General features: G+C 43.7%; 1 protein-coding gene across 4 annotated transcripts in view; it reads left to right on the forward strand.

Annotated features, from left to right (window-relative positions):
- Positions 1–22326, forward strand: part of LOC129834459 (F-actin-monooxygenase mical2b-like) — a 54076-nt gene that overhangs the window by 20263 nt on the left and 11487 nt on the right. For all 4 annotated transcript variants that reach the window (XR_008756258.1, XR_008756259.1, XM_055899458.1 and 1 more), the window contains exons 3-13: positions 11211–11418; positions 11910–12026; positions 13795–13896; positions 15894–16049; positions 16200–16300; positions 16862–17119; positions 17227–17342; positions 17534–17660; positions 17830–17926; positions 20902–21049; positions 21857–22056. Coding sequence is in view for 2 of the 4 variants with exons in the window: in XM_055899458.1 (XP_055755433.1) it covers positions 11211–11418; positions 11910–12026; positions 13795–13896; positions 15894–16049; positions 16200–16300; positions 16862–17119; positions 17227–17342; positions 17534–17660; positions 17830–17926; positions 20902–21049; positions 21857–22056 (1630 nt within the window). In the remaining 2 variants the exon portion in view is untranslated. The remainder of the gene's footprint in view (positions 1–11210; positions 11419–11909; positions 12027–13794; positions 13897–15893; positions 16050–16199; positions 16301–16861; positions 17120–17226; positions 17343–17533; positions 17661–17829; positions 17927–20901; positions 21050–21856; positions 22057–22326) is intronic.

The raw sequence follows: 22326 nt of genomic DNA on the forward strand, positions 1-22326 counted from the left end.
GAAATGATAGATACACTAGTTCTTAATGCAATCGCCGTGTTAGAATTCTAAAAATAACTTCATTACGACATCCAGCTTAGGTATAGCGAGAGAGTACCCAAAAGCTGGGCGCAAACGACTAGCACAACATGTTCGACGGATATATGAAATAGCATCATAAAATGGGTCCTACTTTTGCTGATCTTTCATCAGAATGTTGTACAAGGGGTCCTTTGTCGGGAACAATCGTTGTTTGGATTTAGAACGGCCTTTTTCGCTCTCGATTTAGCAAGCACACTTGCCAAGTGGCACGAATCTCTCCATCGTCGACAAACAAAGAGAACGGAACACGGCAAAACTCCCGAAAAAATTTCAATAATCTGATTAAACTATATTGAAAAAACATACTTTACGATGATATTGTCACATGTATCAAATAAAATCAAAGCCGGAGATATTAATCGTCCATAACGACAGCTTATCAGAAGGCAAATCCAGGTCCCTTGACGTGCTCTCCAGAAAACAGGAAACTGGTGACACGTCATACAAAGAGCATTTATACGAGCCCAGATCAAGTTACACACTCCATTTCTTCTCTCACTGCTTGTCGACATCTAGTGGACGACGTATGAAGTGCATCTAAACGAATAAATATCAAGGACTTTAATAGGCAGGCCCTAGAAGAGAGCATCGATTTCAGATTTTCCACTTCCTGTCAGGAAGTTTGCTGCAAAAGGAGTTCTGTTTAACTCACAGATATAATTCAAACGGTTTTAGAAACTGGAGAGTGTTTTCTATCCAATAGTAATAATAATATGCATATTGTACGAGCAAGAATTGAGTACGAGGCCGTTTGAAATGGGCACCTTTTATCCGGCTACTCAATACTGCCCCTGCAGCCCAAACAGGTTAACTGATTTTTGTCCTCTGACGTCCTTGAGTAGGCAGAGGGAGTCTGGAAAGGCATCAAGGAATCTTTGGGTTGTCTGAGAATTTATAGCACGACTTTTGATGCTCCTTGGTTTGGGTCTGAGCAGATTATTTGTTGCGATTACAAACGTAATAAAATGGTGGTCCGATCGTCCAGGATTATGAGGAAAAACATTAAGATCCACAACATTTATTCCATGGGACAAAACTAGGTACAGAATATGACTGTGACAGTGAGTAGGTCCAGAGACATGTTGGACAAAACCCACTGAGTCGATGATGGCTCCGAAAGCCTTTTGGAGTGGGTCTGTGGACTTTTCCATGTGAATATTAAAATCACCAAAAATTAGAATATTATCTGACTACAAGGTCCGATAGGAATTCAGGGAACTCAGTGAGGAACGCTGTATATGGCCCAGGAGACCTGTAAACAGTAGCTATAAAAAGGGATTGAGTAGGCTGCATAGATTTCATGACTAGAAGCTCAAAAGGCGAAAACGTCTGGGGTTTTTTGTAAATCGAAATTTGCTATCGTAAATGTTAGCAACACCTCCGCCTTTGCGGGATGCACGGGGGATATGGTCACTAGTGTAACCAGGAGGTGAGGCCTCATTTAACACAGTAAATTCATCAGGCTTAAGCCATGTTTCAGTCAGGCCAATCACATCAAGATTATGATCAGTGATTAGTTCATTGACTATAACTGCTTTTGAAGTGAGGGATCTACATTTAAGTAGCCCTATTTTGAGATGTGAGGTATCAAGATCTCTTTCAATAATGGCAGGAATGGAGGAGGTCTTTATTCTAGTGAGATTGCTAAGGCGAACACCGCCATGTTTAGTTTTGCCCAACCTCGGTCGAGGCACAGACACGGTCTCAATGGGGATAGCTGTGCTGACTACACTGACTGTGCTAGTGGCAGACTCCACTAAGCTGGCAGGCTGGCTAACAGCCTGCTGCCTGGCCTGCACCCTATTTCATTGTGGAGCTAGAGGAGTTAGAGCCCTGTCTATGTTGGTAGATAAGCACCCCTCCAGCTAGGATGGAGTCCATCACTCCTCAATAGGCCAGACTTGGTCCTGTTTGTGGGTGAGTCCCAGAAAGAGGGCCAATTATCTACAGAAAACAGAAAACAGTTTTCAACCAGCGATTGAGTTGTGAGACTCTGCTGTACAGCTCATCACTCCCCCTAACTTGGACGGTGCCAGAGACAATTACTCGATGCCGACACATCTTTCTAGCTGATTTACAGGCTGAAGCTATGTTGCACTTGGTGACCTCTGACTGTTTCATCCTAACATTGTTGGTGCCGACGTGGATAACAATATCCCTACACTCACCAGTTTTAGCTTTAGCCAGCACCATCTTCAGATTAGCCTTAACGTCGGTAGCCCTGCCCCCTGGTAAACAGTGTATGATCGCTGGATGATTCGTTTTAAGTCTAATACTGCGGGTAATGGAGTTGCCAATGACTAGGGTTTTCAATTTGTCAGAGCTAATGGTGGGATGCTTCAGCGTCTCAGACCCCGTAACGGGAGGAGTAGAGACCAGAGAAGGCTCGGCCTCAGACTCCGACTCGCTGCTTAATGGGGAAAACCGGTTGAAAGTTTCTGTCGGCTGAATGAGCGACACCGGTTGAGCATTCCTACAGCATTTCCCTCCAGAAGACATGAGAATGTTGTCCGGCTGCGGGGACCGTGCGAGAGGATTTGTACTAACGTTACTATCTGTACTTACTGGTGGCACAGACGCTGTTTAATCCTTTCCTACACTGAAATTACCCTTGCCTAATGATTGCGTCTGAAGCTGGGCTTGCAGCACAGCTATCCTCGCTGTAAGGCGATCGTTCTCCTGTATATTATGAGTACAGCGACTGCAGTTAGAAGGCATCATGTTAATGTTACTACTTAGCTTCGGCTGTTGGAAGTCCTGACAAACCATGTCCAGATAAAGCGTCCGGAGTGAAAAAGTTGAATGAAAAAAAATTGAGTGACGAAAAAACTAAAAATATAAACATTTAAACATTTAAAAAAATACATTTAAACTCAGTTTTTCACAGTTCCTGACATTTAATCCTAATAAAAATGCCCTGTCTTAGGTAAGTTAGGATCACAACTTTATTGTAAGAATGTGAAATGTCAGAATAATAGTAGAGAGAATGATTTATTTCAGCTTTTATTTTTTTCATCACATTTCCAGTGTGTCAGAAGTTTACATACACTCAATTAGTATTTGGTAGCATTGCCTTTAAATTGTTTAGCTTGCGTCAAACGTTTTGGGTAGCCTTCCACAAGCTTCCCACAAAAGTTGGGTGAATTTTGGCCCATTCCTCCTGACAGAGCTGGTGTTTCTGAGTCAGGTTTGTAGGCCTCCTTGCTCGCACACGCTTTTTCAGTTCTGCCCACAAATTTTCTATGGGATTGAGGTCAGGGCTTTGTGATGGCCACTCCAATACCTTGACTTTGTTGTCCTTAATTTAACCTCTCTGGGATATAGCGTCCCACCGGCCAACATCCAGTGAAAATGCAGAGCGCCAAATTCAAAATAAGTTACTATAAAAATTTAACTTTCATGAAATCACACATGCAATACACATGCAATTATTGTGAATCCAGCCAACATGTCAGATTTCAAAAAGGCTTTACGGCGAAAGCAAACAATGCTATTATCTGAGGACAGCACCCCAGTAAACAAACCCAGACAATCCTATTTCAACCCTCCAGGCGCGACGCAAAACACAGAAATAAAGATATAATTAATGCCTTACCTTTGACGAGCTTCTTCTGTTGGCACTCCAATATGTCCCATAAACATCACAAATGGTCCTTTTGTTCGATTAATTCCATCGATATATATCCAAAATGTCAATTTATTTGGCATGTTTGATCCAGAAAAACACCGGTTACAACTTACACAACGTGACTACAAAATATCTCATAAGTTACCTGTAAGCTTTGTCCAAACATTTTTAACTACTTTTGTAATACAACTTTAGGTATTTTTTAATGTAAATAATCGATCAAATTTAAGACAGGATGATCTGTGTTCAATACCGGAGGAAAACAAAGTGTAGCTAGCTTTCAGGTCACGCGCCTCTAACAAAGAGTACAGTTCCCTCGAGCCTCATTCTGAACAGTGCTACTTCCTCATTTCTCAAAGGAAAAACCTCAACCAATTTCTAAAGACTGTTGACATCCAGTGGAAGTGATAGGAACTGCAAGAAGGTCCCTTAGAAATCTGGATTCCCAATGAAAACCCATTGAAAAGAGAGTGACCTAAAAAAAAAGAATCTGAATGGTTTGTCCTCTGGGTTTCGCCTGCCAAATAAGTTATGTTATACTTACAGACATGATTCAAACAGTTTTAGAAATTTCAGAGTGTTTTCTATCCAAATATACTTAGCTTCTGGGCCTGAGTGGCAGGCAGTTTACTTTGGACATGCTTTTCATCCGGACGTGAAAATACTGCCACCTATCCCAGAGAAGTTAAGCCATTTTGCCACAACTTTGGAAGTATGCTTGGGCTCATTGTCCATTTGGAAGACCCATTTGCGGCCAAGCTTTAACTTCCTGACTGATGTCTTGAGATGTTGCTTCAATATATCCACATAAGTTTCCTGCCTCATGATGCCATCTATTTTGTGAAGTGCACCAGTCCCTCCTGCAGCAAAGCACCCCCACAACATGATGCTGCCACCCCCGTGCTTCACGGTTGGGATGGTGTTCTTCAGCTTGCAAGCGTTCCCCTTTTTCCTCCAAACATAGCGATAGTCATTATGGCCAAACAGTTTCTGTTTGGTCACATTTCTCCAAAAGGTACGATCATTGTCCGCATGTGCAGTTGTAAACCGTAGTCTGGCTTTTTTATGGCAGTTTTGGAGCAGTGGCTTCTTCCTTGCTGAGCGGTCTTTCGTGTTATGTCAATATAGGACTCGTTTTACTGTGGATATAGATACTTTTGTACCTGTTTCCTCCAGCATCTTCACAAGGTCCTTTGCTGTTGTTCTGAGATTGATTTGCACTTTTCGCATCAAAGTACATTCATCTCTTGGAGACTAAACGTGTCTCCTTCCTGAGCGGTATGATGGCTGCGTGGTCCCATGGTGTTTATACTTGCATTCTATTGTTTGTACAGATGAACGTAGTACCTTCAGGCGTTTGGCAATTGCTCCCAAGGATGAACCAGACTTGTGGAGGTCTACAATTTATTTTCTGAGGTCTTGGCTGATTTATTTAGATTTTCCCATGATGTCAAGCGAAGAGGCACTGAGTTTGAAGGTAGGCCTTGAAATACACCCACAGGTACACCTCCAATTGACTCACATGATGTCAATTTGCCTATCAGAAGCTTCTTAAGCCATGACATAATTTTCTGGAATTTTCCAAGCTGTTTAAAGGCACAGTCAACTTAGTGTATGTAAACTTCTGACCCACTGGAATTGTGATGCAGTGAATTATAATTGAAATTATCTGTCTGTAAACAATCGTTGGAAAAATGACTTGTGTCATGCACAAAGTAGATGTCCTAACCGACTTGCCAAAACTATAATTTGTTAACAAGACATTTGTGGAGTGGTTGGAAAATGAGTTTTAATGACTCCAACCTAAGTGTATGTAACCTTCCGACTTCAGGTGTACATTTTGAGACCCCATAGCCAGTATATACTCCCTCAAAATAATCAGAATTAATCTAAGATAACTCAACAAATCTGTCATTCATTTTGACATTTTTGCAGAGGAGATCTTATTCGCGCAACTTTACATCCTAACTTAGATGTTTGGGTGCAGATGCAGTATTTCTCTATATGTGCCCTAACAGATGGAAAAACCCTCACTGAAGTCCAAAACGTACAAACGCCACAAAATGTCATCATAATATATGCACAAACTCTTCCGAACTGTTTCGGCTGGGAAGCATGCCAACGCCTTTACTGTAACTCACTTCAGCACTATCCTCATTCCTCCTCATCCACAGCTCTACAGAGTATTGCCCCTTTCAGCTTGGCAGAATGGTGCATTACAAAGCTACACAGCACCCTCAATCAGTCACCAGAATGCTTTCATAACACACAGCCACAGACAGCATCACTCAGCAAGTGTGATTATTTTCCTTGGTTCTACTGAGGGGGCGGTGTTCTTTATTGGGCCCTCCTGAAAGGTTGGATCCCTGCCCAGATATTATTAAAGTGTGTTTAAGTTATCCAAAATAAGACAGGTTTTACAAGTTCTCTCTGATACCAGCTATAAACCAGGTTGGAACACCATATACCCCCTTGATCTGAGAGTATGCCATGATTAGGTGCTATACCAGTTCTAATGAACCTTTCATTAAAGTGTCTGATTGTCTTTAGTCCCGTGCCAAAGAGTTTCAGCTAGGTTTCCTCAGTCTGACAAGCCACAGGACAGCGTAGAATGGCCTTATTGATCAAAGTAATAAAACAGATGTACAGTACAGTCTCTGAGTTCTGGGTAATTAACCATACTGTTGGTACAGTAGGAGAGACTCACATAAGTATTTCATTACTCTGGCTGTGTGGATGGAAGTGTATTTTGTGAAGGAGAAACGACCTTGTAAAAAACGTAGGTCAGAATTCAACTTACCCTCACTTCTTATGTTTGAAGTCTGTTTACAGAATAGGAGATTTAAGGCGTGAAATGATTGACGTACATCTCCCACAGATAGTGGTACAGTATATGGCTCTCCTGTTGTGATTAATTGCGGCCCATCTGCCACAACTTGATAAATTACTTTACTTTCTTCACAAGGAGTGGATGACGTAACTGTTGAGTTAGGGTTTGGTGGTGGTTCACAGGGAATAATAACGTGATAGCATTCCTCACCCAGCCTCGAAATGCCTGCTGGAGCTACAATCTGTATAGGATATGAAGTCATCCCCAGTATGTTACTGCATACAACTGGCTATAATGCTAATGACACACGCGTACTGTTGGTGTCTTCTATATACGTTTGTAATGAGGAACACAATGAAGGCCCATATGAATGTTTTTTAAATACGAAGCAGATACACTGAACAGAATGGTCATAGGACACATGTTACTGGGCTTAGTCTCTTTCACTGATTATGCTGTTAAATGTAAGTGCTTTAGGCCTATTGAAGTGGCTTCTTGAGCCCGAGATCTGACAAGCTTATTTTATTAGTATCAGAGTTGCTTTGTGCTCGTCTCATCTGAGAGGTCTGGAGAAGTGAGCTGGAGTGGGAAGAGGCCCAGTGAGAGAGACGGTTAGTTTTCCAGGGCGGTGCCGCTGTCCAGTGCCAGATTCTATGGAAACTATTTGGACCGGCTATGTCCTGAAGGTGAGCTCCTGACCTGCACTTCAGCGCCAGTATACCTCAGCAAAATACAGACACTGTTTTCTATTAAGGATCTGATTTGTGTGTTCTCTATATTTATGCATCACAATTACAAAATATGCCCTCTAATTATTAGGCAATCTAACTCCACATTATGACATATACTATTATTGCAGTAATAGCCTAATTAAATTAAATGGCAAAGAGCTTGATAGTTTGTAGTCTCCGTTGTGCAAACATAATTCTCATTGAGCTAGGTAATATGTTTGTAATGGTTTGGGCATTCATGAAATACCTTCAATCATAAGTGTTACATTTAATTTCCTTTTTCTTATGTGAACTGTTATGCCTGTCTAATGTTGGCACATACCTCATGTATGAATCACATGGAAACGTTTTCATTGTATTATTGTTTATTACACTGTTCAGTTCCCCAGTCTCCTGCCCTTTAGACTAAACTACAGTGAAGACATGAACTCTTTACTTCACAACCCACTGAATGCGGTGAGCATTAAAGACAGAACAACTGTATTTTATTTCCTACTGTATTTCCCCCCTCATTGTAGAGGAGCTCTCCTTTATAACAGGTTGTCTATGCCATGCTCGTAAATCTCACCCTAGATGGCCCATCATTGAACAGTGTGTCATCAACATTTCCATGCTTGGCATCCTCTCTTGACATCCCTTAATTATATGGTTTGATACTGTGGAAAAGTGTGCTTCCACTGAGCAAAGAATTCACTGTATGGAACCTTCTACGGTATGATTTGAAAGTTCAGAGACACACTGTGCCCTCCTTGCCTGTTTCTCAGCCCTATTTCATGCCCAGACAGGAGTATTGCACCTTTTCTCCTCTTCTAATTCCCATGAAGTCCCAGATGACTGTCTGCGAGGGTTGCCAGTTCATGTTGTGGCTCTCCCGGTGGTCTCTCTCAGTTGATTGAGTACCTTAAGTCTGACGTTTTGTCCCAAAACTGCGTGAGCCACCACCGTGCGCTGAGCCAAGCTAGTGAGGCATCACATCATGTATGCAGGTGCACAGGCTCCGCTCGCTCGCTCACTCACACACACAGTCAGTTTGTTTTACTCCGGTGAAGCCAGAATAAGCATGTGTGTTAAGGAGCTCCACTCAGCCCAGTGTTGGGTGGTGTTCCTGTCAATCTAACCTGGCTGGCAGCATGAACACACTGGAGACCACCAGTCAGCTAATGTCTATGATCTTAGAGGACATACTGTACTCCGTAGAGTGTAACAAGTCATTTGTATTCATTAAAAAACAGTGCAGTTATGGAGGATAATGCTTGGTATCCTTGGTATCCAGTATCCTATAGTTTTGAGCTCCATAGATTGATCAGGATTCTAGGAGAAAATAATTACCAACTGCCTGACATTGTGTCCACTTTCCATTTTGATAAGCATGTTTGAGTTGGCCTCTAGTCTACATTCTGCATGATCTGAGTATGATAAACTGTGTTTGTGGCCAATAAACTTTGATTTGATTTTGATTTGATTGACAGCTAATAGGGCTCCAGGTGCAGTAAGTAATGAACGGGAGAGAAGTGAAAGGTGAGGTGGGGTGGGGGGTCTTCCACTCCTGGTGAGGAGGTGAGGTCACAGGTGGGGGACAGACAGGAAGTAGCTGTGGTCTGACTCAGCAGAACTGCAGTGGGCCCTCAGGAAGCCCTCCCATCTGCGATAACACAGCATCGCATAGAAACAGGAAAAACAAACCGCTCATCTCTCATAGCACCATAGAGACAGACTAAAACAAAAGTAGTGCTTTGATAGTGATTATCTAGCTCATATCAGGTTTGATAATTCCCCACATTGTGGGATTGTGTGGTTAGGCACATCTGAATAAACTGAGCTGATGTTGTTCTATGTTTGTGAATAAGGCATTGTTTCACATGTTTTTTTATTTTTCCTCTGTGGCGGTGATGCTTAACACACCTGGCACGTCTCAGTGACTGTCTGATTCTCCTGACAATGGTTAAAGAGCCCATTCACTTTAATCACTCCTCGTGATGAAAAGAACTGTGCCAGGCCTGTCCAGACACAGCCACGCGCAGCCACCTGGGTTTGACTAGTATACCTGACGAGTATTGAATACCTCATACTCTTACCCCTAGGCTGCTAATGTTATGTTCTCCTTCGCCTCCTGATGACACCCTGCAGCAGACTCACACACGCAGAATGAGAAAACAGAATGACTAAAGCCCAATCTTATTTTTATTGCCGGGAGCAGCAGTACCATTTATGGTGTGATCTGGGCAGCTGGCACGTTTAGCTCTGTAAACAGCACCCTGGGACAGAGTGGGACAGAGTGGGAGAGAGTGGGAGAGAGTGGGAGAGAGTGGGAGAGAGTGGGAGAGTGGGAGAGTGGGAGAGAGAGAGAGAGAGAGAGAGAGAGAGAGAGAGAGAGAGAGAGAGAGAGAGAGAGAGAGAGAGAGAGAGAGAGAGAGAGAGAGAGAGGGGGGCGGGGATTTCGCTACACTCAAGCATTTCGCTACACTCGCATTAACATCTGCTAACCATGTGTATGTGACAAATAACATTTTATTTGATTTGGATAGAGGGGGGAGAGAAAGTGAAAGAGAGCGAGTGGGAGAACGAGAGAGAGAGAAGGATAGAGAGCTAGAGAAAAAGAGAGAGTAGAGTATACCCCATTCAGCTCAGAGCTACAGTATACAAACATGATAAGGCGCCCGAGGCTGGGGCTGAAACACGACAGTGTCACAATACTGATCGGAGTGACACCTGGGAGTTCCTGTGGCCCTTCAGGCAGACATACAGGGTGACAGGAAGTGAGTCCCGCTGTTCAAATATACTGCTGGGGATTTAGAGGTCAGGTGTGTGGGTTGACTGGGCTGGGGAGGAAATAAGAGATCTGAAATGAAAAGGTCACAGTGGGCTGGGTTAGCTGAGCCTGGTTGAGAGACGCTCTGGTTGGTTATAAGGTTAAGGATACAGGAAGCAGCCCAACTCGTTGGGCACAGCAGGGGCTACTGTCTGACTCAGGAGTGGTTGGATAGTGAGATGATTCCTCAGAAGAACTAACACACCAAAAAAGTCCCTTCTCATCCTTTCTAGAAGGCTGGATGAAGTCATGTTCTCACCACACATTCTCAGAAGGATCCTTTAACCAAAAATAACTGACTTCATGCATATTTGAGTGAGGCAGATGCATGAATCATGTCTTTGATATGACGAGGCTGTAATAAGGATCTACGGTTGAGGTAATGACACATACTCTCCCAGCGCTGGGTCAGAGTAACACACAACATACTGTCACCATAAACATCCACCCTAGGCACTCTGTCTGTTTACTTGGCAATATACAGTAAACACTCATCAACTCATCCCCTCATATTTAATCTGCTATTGAGTATGTCTACAGGTTTAAACAAGGGTTCTATTTTCAGTAAGTATTATTTATTATGGTGATAAGGCACGTACGTATACAGTATATGATCTCTTTGACAGGCATATGGTTATGATGTACACATGTATTGTAAGGGAGTGCGTAACCGGCGGCAGGGAAGTCAGGCGCAGGAGAGCAAAACTGGGTAATCAACGTAGCAGTTTTATTCATAAAACCACCGGTAACCAGAACAACAAACAAATGGGTACAAAACCCGTCGCGCACCAGAGAAAACGTGCACATGCACTTACAATAAACAATTCCGCACAAAGACATGGGGGGGAACAGAAGGTTAAATACACAACATGTAATGAGAGAATTAAGACCAGGTGTGTGGGAAGACAAGACAAAACAAAAGGAAAATTAAAAGTGGATCGATGATGGCTAGAAGACCGGTGACGCCGAGCGCCGAGCGCCGCCCGAACAAGGAGAGGAACCGACTTTGGCAGAAGTCGTGACATGTATTGCATTTTGTGTAACAGAAATGTGACTGAAATACAATTTTGAGTCCTATTTATTTGCACTCATAATGATAATGGTGTCCCTCTGTCATTCTTGTCCCTGCAGTGCCTTATCATCGGGGGAGGCCCATGTGGCTTGCGGACGGCCATCGAGCTGGCTCTGCTGGGGGCCAAGGTGGTGGTGATTGAGAAGAGGGACACCTTCTCCAGGAACAACGTGCTGCACCTGTGGCCCTACACCATCCACGACCTCAAGGGCCTCGGGGCTAAGAAGTTCTACGGCAAATTCTGTGCTGGAGCCATAGACCACATCAGTAAGCACCTTTACATGTGGAGTAAACATCTCATCAGGAAAACTTTCCGCCATTACAGTTGTGATTAATAACAGCCATTTCCCATAGCTCAACATGTACTTACTTTTGCAACGGAATATTTTGCTTATCGATATTGTTGGATTCATGTTCTTAGCTTATGATTATGCTATTGTATCCTATTCCCCTCCAAAGCAATTTTTTGTCTGGTAGCCTTGATGCTGCCAATACCTTCCATTGCATAATGTTAAGGTTGTGAGCCATGGAAGGTGAACCTTCCACCTGCTCTTAAAAACAGAGATACAAAGCAGAGCTGCCAACTGCTGCTGTTAAAAGCAAATCTTTCTACAGCTGTCAAGTGTGTGTATAATGTGTAAATGCATGGATGCCTGTGCAGTGTGCATGTACTAGGTACTGTATTAGATAAGCCAGAAAAGCCAGCTTGGTTTCTTGCATGGTTCTAAGACCTCCTGATTCTTGTCTTTGTTTGCCAGGTATTCGTCAACTCCAGCTCATGCTGCTGAAGATCGCCCTGCTTACAGCTGTGGAATTCCACGTCAATGTGGAGTTTGTCAAGCTGCTGGAACCTCCAGAAAACCAGGAGAATGACGGTGAGTGACAGTCCACTTACAGGTTACAGGTTACTAGGTTACAGCATTTGGGACCAGACTTTCAGTATCAGACAGGCTAGTTGGGGTTGAAGGGCTTTATGCAATGCATTACGAGAACATCAACAGTGCACCTTAACATGAGCTTTGCAACAGTCAGTAAGACTGTTACAGATGTAGGATTTTAATTTGAGCCAGTTTGCTACAGCAGGAAACTAATCCTGCAGCAACAGGAAATGGGAATTATTATGTGGATTATAATTAATGAACATTTTTGTAGAGGTTGACACATTTTTCTTAAGGGAAAATTCAGTCTGAAATTTCGAAGTGGAAATGAAAAACCTCAAATACGCTACAAGTTTAACATTTCATGCACTGCAGAAAAGTTATCCTGCAACAGGTTGATCAAATTAAGATTCTACATCTGTATGTGGCTGCCCAGAGGATCCCAACACAGTATATTCTCTCCCACAACATAGCATTCTGCTGCTTTACATCACTGTACCTTGAGCTACAGGGAGTTACTGCAGTCCATAACTATTACCTGTTAGAGTAGTTCTGCCTCCCCCATTCAACAGTGAATCTCCTTGGCAACCAGCAGTAAACAGCAGTACTGTTACAGCAGTGCACTGATCACCCTTTATTTGACATTTGCATTGCCATGGAAATCAAATGTTTAAAAGTCATAATCATTGCTTCACCATTCCTATTCAGCTGCTAATGGGTAGAAACCTCCCCAGATGCTAATGTTATTTTATGGCTGCTGCTGAGCAGAGCACACAGTAATATCAGTGAGCAGAGCAGACCTAGTGGCTTTGTTTAAGGAGCAGCAGAGCCAAATTACGGCTGTGGAAGTTAATTAAGAGCTGATTAGCCAGTGTAATTACAACCGTGCCCCCTCGACCAAGTTATTGTAACAGTATAGTACTAGCTGCTTCAAGATGTGACTGCTGCGTGGTGTGTGGTGATGTGAGGCCGAGCTGAAAGGCTGGCTATCTGAAATAGCTCTACACTTGACCCCCCTCTCTCCTTCAGAGCTTTGTTGATTGGACTCCTGGACTGGAGGTCATTAGCTATCCCATGTGGCCTCCTCGACAGCGACGTAAACCAACGGATAAAAACAAGAGTCTTTACTAAATTTGGATACAGAATGGTCCCCCTACTTTTGCTGTCACGAGGTGCTCGGTGTCCTTGACATGATGGAATGCATTTTTGACATGGTGATATTACACAGCGGATAGACAGCCATCCCAACGCTGCTGGGGTCTCACACTGCCTCTGTGGCTGACATCATTCACCACATTTGATCCACTACGTGCTAAAACGCTGTGACATATTGAATCATATATTGTAGCTAGCTAGCGCTCTGGTATCAATTACACAGTACAAGTGAGACTGACATTAATCAACATCTTATATAATTACAGCACGGTATAGTCTGCTGAGCTAAATGACACAATGTGTGTGACCTCTGTGTCACCCTCTTCGTTGAGAGCTGTCAGGATTAGCAAACCCTTTTCCCCACTGGTGTTGATAGGCATCATAAATATTGTTCCTCAGAAATAACAGGCCAAAAGAGCAACCAAGTAAATGTTTTGTCTGTTTCTCTAGCCCACGTCCTCTCATTCTTTCTATCTGTGTTGAACTCTACCCACTTGTATACTGATAAGTGTGTTTGTTTGAGGTGTCCCCCCCTGTGAACTGTACTGACCTTCTGTCCCCTCCTCTCTTCCCTTCCCGCTCTCCCTCCTCTCCTCTGTCTGTGTTTCAGGGCCTGGCTGGAGAGCTGAGATCAGGCCTGCCGATCACCCCGTGGCTAATATTGACTTTGACGTGGTGGTGGGGGCTGATGGGAGGAGAAATACCCTGGAAGGTGAGATCTCTGGAGGGATGGGAGGGTGACAGGTTGTATTCATGCAGAGTATATCTACATACCGTTAATAATCTGACCCCAGACATAGGATATGGTAATATGGTACTGTATATGATATCATGTGGTTACATCTGTGGAATGGCTCTCTGAGATGCTCAATATGTTTACTAAACACTACTTGCTTCAAAGTTAAATTTAGCTCCAAGTTCAAATGCAGTTGGATATTATCTGAAGCGCCTTCAAACACAATTTCTATGTTTATGTTTATGTTTATGTAGCTTTGTTGACAGTGGCTTGTTTTAAATAATATCCAGGACACCTTTCTCATATCATTATTTTGTCTGGATAACAGCCTAACAACTGTAACTAAGAAACATACAATTGTTGTTGGCTGCGGCTTACGTCTACAAAAAGCATCAATTTAAAAAGGCATAGTCTCATCCAAGAAAGTTAGGAAGCCATAAAATTAAACTCACCTCTGTAAAACGATACCCTATGTGATGTCATTAATCTCTCCTTCAAAGGGCAAGGTTACACATGAAATCACCATCTCTCTGTACCTTAATAAAAAAGATCTTGGGCCCTGTGTGTGTCGTCATCTGGATGCTGTTCAACAGTTGATGCATGCATGTTGGACTCTCCCTCACAGATGCCTGTCATCCCCTCACCAATCCACATCAGATGCTTATTCCTAAAAAGGGCATTTTCTGTCTCCAAACAATTAGGTCATCGTCAGATGACGAAAGCCTGGGGAAAACTTTCTTTTTAGAAGTCCTTCTACTTTTGAACTGCCATGCAAGCCCTGTCTGAGAGGAGGGTTAAATATACCGCAATCTGTTCTGTACCCAGCTAATCGTCTGAGAGGAACACAGCTGCATTGGAAAGAGTGATGTGAGGAGGGGAAATGCCCCAGTGAAATAGCAGTGACCGTAATGGAACATTTCTGGCTCATATTAAAATGCTACTTCCTCCTAGGAAAGCATCTCTCAGAAGCTCATACATTATTTTGTAGGAAGAGAGGCCGAACACATTAGAACATTCATCCTCCTTTCTTTCCTGAGTCACAGGTAATGAGGATGTATTTTCTTTCGCTAGAGGGCTTTGGTGCAGAACCCTCCTCTTCCCCAGGACAGTTATAAGCATACTAACATGTGGCCTGTGGGACATACAGCCTGCAGTGACATCACCATATTCCACATCACCACATCACCATATTCTCTTTCACAAAGGCAAGGTTTTGCATGTCATTTAAAAAGTCAGACAGCTTTTTATATAACCGCAACTGTGAGAATAGCAGCAACAGGAACCCAAGTGAATAGCAGTCTGGCATTAAAAGTCTGAGCCCACGCTTCAGTCTATTTTAAGGCTTGTCTGCAGTTATGTTTGGACCTGGATAGAACACAGAAAGTTAATGTTAAATGAGCCTCTAAATGTCTCCATTAACAAAAAAACTTTTCAGCATCAGTGAGAGGATGGCAATAAACTCTTTAATGCAAGAAGCATTTCCCCAATGTTTGTATCTGAAGAGGAACTGATTCTGTTCTATTGTGGTTGATATCCTAAATAGCAGAAGTGTAAGCAATTGCAGCCAATAATAACATATATTGTAAAATCTCACCGTGAAAAAAACGAGACAGCACCTTCTCTTACAGTAGTCCAGTTCATGTAAGGAGTGGCTGCACTCTACTCCACCTGAAGTTGTGAAAGTTAATCAACCTGGAAAACACATTATTCAGATCTGAACATTTTAGTACTGATCCAACTCTCCCGCCGAGGCTTTTGTTCCCCTGGTGATATATACAGTATCACATCGGTAACAAGCCTCTCTGATCCTAAAATAACTGGCCTGTGATTACAGCTCAGTGCTAGATTTCCTCTGGATTAGTATGCCTCCGCAGGCCTGGCCAGAGAATAGTATCATCCCATCCCTGTCTCTCTTTCTCTCTCTCTCTCTCTCTTTCCCTCTTTCTCTCTCCCCCCCTTTCTCTCGCTCTCAGGGTTCAAGAGGAAGGAGTTCCGTGGTAAGCTGGCCATCGCCATCACGGCCAACTTTGTCAACAGGAACACCACGGCCGAGGCCAAGGTGGAGGAGATCAGCGGTGTGGCCTTCATCTTCAACCAGAAGTTCTTCCTGGACCTCAAAGAGGAGACAGGTTGGCCTGAGATCCACCACAGCCAATGAGTTCAGCCAGAGGAGCAGACTTCCCTCAAAATCCACACATTGTCAAACAACAGAAATCTTCAACCCTGACATTATCACGGGGTGTTTTAATCTTCCTGTCTGTGTCTGTCATTTGTTGCAGGTATTGACCTGGAGAACATTGTGTACTACAAGGACAACACACACTACTTTGTCATGACAGCAAAAAAGCAGAGCCTACTGGACAAGGGGGTCATCATTCATGTGAGCAAACATTGTTTAGATCAGGGATCATCAACTAGATTCAGACGCGGGCCAATTTTTCCTGCTGTCTGAGGGTGTTGCATTCAGATGTGTGTGAGAGAGGAAGAGAAAGACAGAGAGAGAGGCTGAGAGAGAAGGAGAGGTGAGGAGTTAATAGAGGAGGATGTCGGGTCGGAGGAATCTCATCCTTGGTGGTCTGCCAGCTGAACAGCCTATGAGCCGGGCGGGCACCACAATGACATTCATGAAAGCTAAGTGTTATAAACATCCCTAAAGGAGCACATATTTCACTGGCTTATGACTCCCTCTCAGCGCTCGCTCTCACTTCAATTGCCAGGGTTCTGCATGAGTCATCCCATGAATTCATTCATAAAGACAATGTGGGACTTGGCGTCCCAGTACAATTTAAAGAGCATCCATCTTTAATGGTCCTCTAATATACAAGGTGAATAACTGTTGTTACACCTGGGGTATCAATGTTGCATCTTATTTAACCTCTTTGACTTCATCCTTTTGGTCATGGTCTCTCATAAACACAATTCCCCTGACTTTGTCTCGTAGGACTACATAGACACAGAGATGCTGCTGAGCAGTGAGAATGTGAACCAGGAAGCTCTGCTGGGTTATGCCCGCGAAGCTGCTGACTTTGGCACCAACTACCAGCTTCCCACGCTGGACTTTGCCATAAATGCCTGTGGCCAGCCAGACGTGGCCATGTTTGACTTCACCAGCATGTATGCTTCGGAGAACGCAGCGCTAGTCAGAGAATGCTTCGGACGCCAGCTACTGGTGGCACTGGTTGGGGACAGCTTGTTAGAGGTGAGGAGGCTGTGACAGCAGTGTTTAATCATGCTTTAAAATGGTTGGATGATAAAAGTACATGTGCATGTTCAGCAAAATATACTGTTATGTGTCTGTGTGTGCAGCCGTTCTGGCCCATGGGTACAGGGTGTGCGAGAGGCTTCCTGGCTGCTTTTGACTCAGCCTGGATGGTGAAAAGGTGGGCTGAGGGCATGACCCCTCTGGAGGTGCTAGCTGAGAGGTCAGTGGTCAGCACACATACTGTACACACACACACACACACACACACACACACACACACACACACACACACACACACACACACACACACACACACACACACACACACACACACACACACACACACACACACACACACACACACACACACACACACACACACACACACAATAAATATATGCATTTCTCCAGGGAGAGTCTTTACAGAATTCTGCCGCAGACAACCACTGAAAACATTGCCAAAAACTTTGAGCAGTACACCATTGACCCTGGGACTCGGTATCCCAACCTCATCTCTACCTGTGTCAGGCAAAACCAGGTACGAAAGACATTCTCAAGGATCACATTGTTTATTGCAGTATTCACTTTTTCCTGTCACCAATAACAGATTCACCCTTAACATTAACACAAGAAGGATGGACTGTGCTTGTCTTCTTATCCCTTCTTCTGCCTAAATCTCAGCTGTGCCTCTTTGTTATTTCTTCCAGGTGCGTCACCTGTACATCAATGGAGAGCTGCCAGTGAAGTCGTGCTCTCTGGAGCGTAATGCTACAATACGTCGCCCTGTGAACCTGGCCAGACGAGGTGAGCCACACACAATACAGGAGTGGCCAGAGAGACTGTGAAGTTGGGAGGCTTTAGTACAGTGTGTCTAGTATGGACTTACAGTTGAAGTCGGAAGTTTACATACACCTTAGCCAAATACATTTAAACTCAGTTTTTCACAATTCTTGACATTTAATCCTAGTAAAAATTCCATATCTTAGGTCACTTAGGATCGCCACTTTATTTTAAGAATGTGAAATGTCAGAATAATAGTAGAGAGAATGATTTATTTCAGCTTTTATTTCTTTCATCACATACCCAGTGGGTCAGAAGTTTACATACACCCAATTCGTATTTGGTAGCATTGCCTTTAAAGTATTTAACTTGGGTCAAACGTTTCGGGTAGCCTTCCACAAGCTTCCCACAATAAGTTGGGTGAATTTTGGCCCATTCCTCCTGACAGAGCTGGTGTAACTGAGTCAGGTTTGTAGGATCCTTGCTCGCACACACTTTTTCAGTTCTGCCCACAAATGTTCTATGGGATTGAGGTCAGGGCTTTGTGATGGCCAATCCAATACCTTGACTTTGTTGTCCTTAAGCCATTTTTCCACAACTTTGGAAGTATGCTTGGGCTCATTGTCCATTTGGAAGACCCATTTGCGACCAAGCTTTACCTTCCTGACTGATGTCTTGAGATGTTGCTTCAATATATCCACATCATTTTCCTGCCTCATGATGCCATCTATTTTGTGAAGTGCACCAGTCTCTCCTGCAGCAAAGCACCCCCACAACATGATGCTGCCACCCCCATGCTTCACGGTTTGTATGGTGTTCTTTGGCTTGCAAGCCTCCCCCTTTTTCCTCCAAACATAACGATAGTGGCCAAACAGTTGTATTTTTGTTTCATCAGACCAGAAAACATTTCTCCTTAAAGTACGATCTTTGTCCCCATGTGCAGTTGCAAACCGTAGTCTGGCTTTTTTATGGTGGTTTTGGAGCAGTGGCTTCTTCCTTGCTGAGCGGCCTTTCAGGTTATGTCGATATAGTACTAATTTTACTGTGGATATAGATACTTTTGTACCTGTTTCCTCCAGCATCTTCACAAGGTCCTTTGCTGTTGTTCTGGGATTGATTTGCACTTTTTGCACCACAGTACGTTCATCTCTAGGAGACAGAACCCATCTCCTTCCTGAGCGGTATGATGGCTGCGTGGTTCCATGGTGTTTACACTTGCGTACTATTGTTTGTATAGATGAACGTAGTACCTTCAGACATTTGGCAATTGCTCCCAAGGATGAACCAGACTTGTGGAGGTCTACAATTTATTTTCTGAGGTCTTGGCTGATTTCTTTTGATTTTCCCATGATGTCAAGCAAAGAGGCACTGAGTTTGAAGGTAGGCCTTGAAATACATCCACAGGTACACCTCCAATTGACTCAAATTATGTCAATTAGCCTATCAGAAGCTTCTAAAGCCATGACATACTTTTCTGTAATTTTCCAAGCTGTTTAAAGGCACAATCAACTTTGTCTATGTAAACATCTGACCCACTGGAATTGTGATACAGTGAATTATAATTGAAATTATCTGTCTGTAAACAATTGTTGGAAAAATGTGTCATGCACAAAGTAGATGTCCTAACCGACTTGCCAAAACTATAATTTGTTAACAAGAAATATGTGGAGTGGTTGAAAAACGAGTTTTAATGACTCCAACCTAAGTGTATATACACTTCCGACTTCAACTGTACATCTGATCCAGTGCATGGCTCCAACCTACAGAACATGCTGCGATGTCTATTCAACTGGTTCAAGTAACTAATTTGAAAATGATGACGGATGAGTCCCTTCGGTTTCATGGTCTAAAATATCTGCAGCACTCGTTCATTCAGGGGCTATTTACCCAAAGGTAGGAGAAGATAAGCCATTCCACTGTAGTTCTATTGAGTTCTCTCCCGTTCCCTGTGCTCTGGGAGTGTTCTGAGACAGAGGCCCACAGCAGTCTTTAAGGTAAGGCAGACCTTTTCTCTCGCTAACAGGAGTGTCAGACTGAGGACGGGCCCGCATTAATCTCTGCTTAGGAAATAAGTCGCCGTCTGAGGTTTGTTTTTCAATGATCCATGGTGAGAGCGGCGTTTTGGTGAAGTGGGAGCCACTTGACTGTGTACAGGGTCATATAGGGTACAGCCCCCACCCGCCTACATTGATCATTTTTTTGGAGGACAAAGCTCTGGTTCTGTGTATTGTGAAAAGGAAAAACATGACTTGATACACTAGTAGTTAAACGCATCAACGATATCTTCAGGATGTTCTCAGATACCAGACCTAACAAAGTCTAGCTGGTTACGTTTCAAGATATTTTTGGCCCCACGGATCATGTTAAACATTAATACTGGAAAGTTTCTAGCAGTTATTCAAGGAGAACTGACCTCATTATAAACTGATGGGATTTTTGTCTTCATCATCAGAAAAGTTTTTCCCATGTATACTGTATCTCTTTAAGCACACCCTGGCCTCTACATAATGCGCTAAACACCATGTTACACAACCATGGGTCCTATTACACAATGACAGACAGGTTCAACATGTCCTGACAGAGTCATATGCATACTTCAGCCCCTATTCTAACTTACCTCTTATCAGTCTTACCTCTCATTAACGTCACCTGTTGTCACTGTCCCACATCTATGATCTCACTTCCTGTTAGCTCTGTGGTTGTGTTGCCAGGTGAGTGGGTGGGTGGCTGTTAGCTGGGTTGTGTTTAGTATTTTATTTATTTGGATCCCCAATAGCTTTCGCAGAAGCATCAGCTACTCTTCCTGGTGTCCACAAAAACACAACACATGACAAGTGACAAAACACTGATACACTGATAGACGAGGACAGTCACACAAATGGAAAATAGGGCAATGGAAAACAAAAATCTATGTTCTTATTGGACCAGCTTAGGTAGTGCCTCCCTTTTTCACGCCATTTTCTCCCTACTGAACACCTTGTTCCTGTCTGTGTGTGTAGAGTCGGAGATCAGGCCGGGCAGGCTGCTGACGTGGTGTCAGAAACAGACCGAGGGCTACAGGAACGTGAGCGTGACAGACCTGACCACCTCGTGGCAGAGTGGCCTGGCTCTCTGTGCCCTCATCCACCGCTTCAGATCCCACCTCATGTACGTACAGCAAAACACTGCAACACACAACTAGCCTGTAAACTACTACAGTAAGACTGGCCTCATGTACCTTACTGTAACTGTAAATGAGCTCAGCACTCACTCTTTTCTCCTCATAAACCATGTTTGAGACTTCTTCTTGGCACACCCTGGCATATAGCACTTCGTCATTGTAAGTCGATAGACTGGCTCCTCATAAAATGCCTCTATTGTGTAATGGGGAATTTCCTCATCAGGCTAACATTTACATCAAGACACCAGCAATAGCAAAACATCTTACCACCACGCTGTAATATTGTCTCCTTCTGTGAGTGTCTAATGTAAAGTATACCAGGCATGAAAGTAACCCATTCATGCCAATGTATGTCCTGGTGTACTATCTACACACAAGCCCCGGCCCCTCCCTCACAGCCCGTCTTTGTGTGAGAGTAAATGTAAGTGGTGGGTGTGAATGACATTTGACCTTCATCGAAGAGCCTTTTTCCTGACGGCAGTTCTCTCTCTCTGTTACTGATAGGTGTGACGAAACAGAGCACACAGAAGACACAATCGATTTTAGAGAAACCCTGTAGTATGTGAAAGGGAGTTTGGAAAGCATAACTATGTATTACATGTCACACTCAGTATCTAGGGCAGTTTGTTATTTCTGACATCATCTTTGTGGTGAAGTGAGGGCTACCCTGCTAGACTAGAACTGTTTCATAACTTCTATGTTGACACCAGCTCAGTCTTATGAAGCCTTCACCTAGTTACCCACACAACATTACAACAACATCGCGTGATATCATTTCAATCGGTTTCCCTCAGAGAGTTTGATTCGCTGAATGAGGAGGATTCGGCTAACAACTTCCAGCTGGCATGTGACCTGGCTGAGCGGGAGTTTGGGATCCGGCCCTTCACCACTGGGGAGGAGATGGCTGCTGGTCAGGAACCAGACAAGACCAGAATGGTCACCTACCTCTCCAAGTTCTACGAGCTGTTCCGCGGCACCCCCCTCCCCGTCTCAGGTACGCCTCACACCCCTCACCCCATCCCCCCGCAGACACGTCTGTCCTGAAGCCCCAGACTTCAGATTTCACCCCCGGCACACACCCACACAGATATGCACTCATACACACAGACACACACACACAGACACAGACACAGACACAGACACAGACACACACACACACACACACACACACACACACACACACACACACACACACACACACACACACACACACACACACACACACACACACACACACACAAAATATCCCATCGTTTTCTATGTA

The sequence above is a fragment of the Salvelinus fontinalis genome, chromosome 35, assembly GCF_029448725.1.
Source record: "Salvelinus fontinalis isolate EN_2023a chromosome 35, ASM2944872v1, whole genome shotgun sequence".
NCBI classification, from domain to species: Eukaryota; Metazoa; Chordata; class Actinopteri; order Salmoniformes; family Salmonidae; genus Salvelinus; species Salvelinus fontinalis.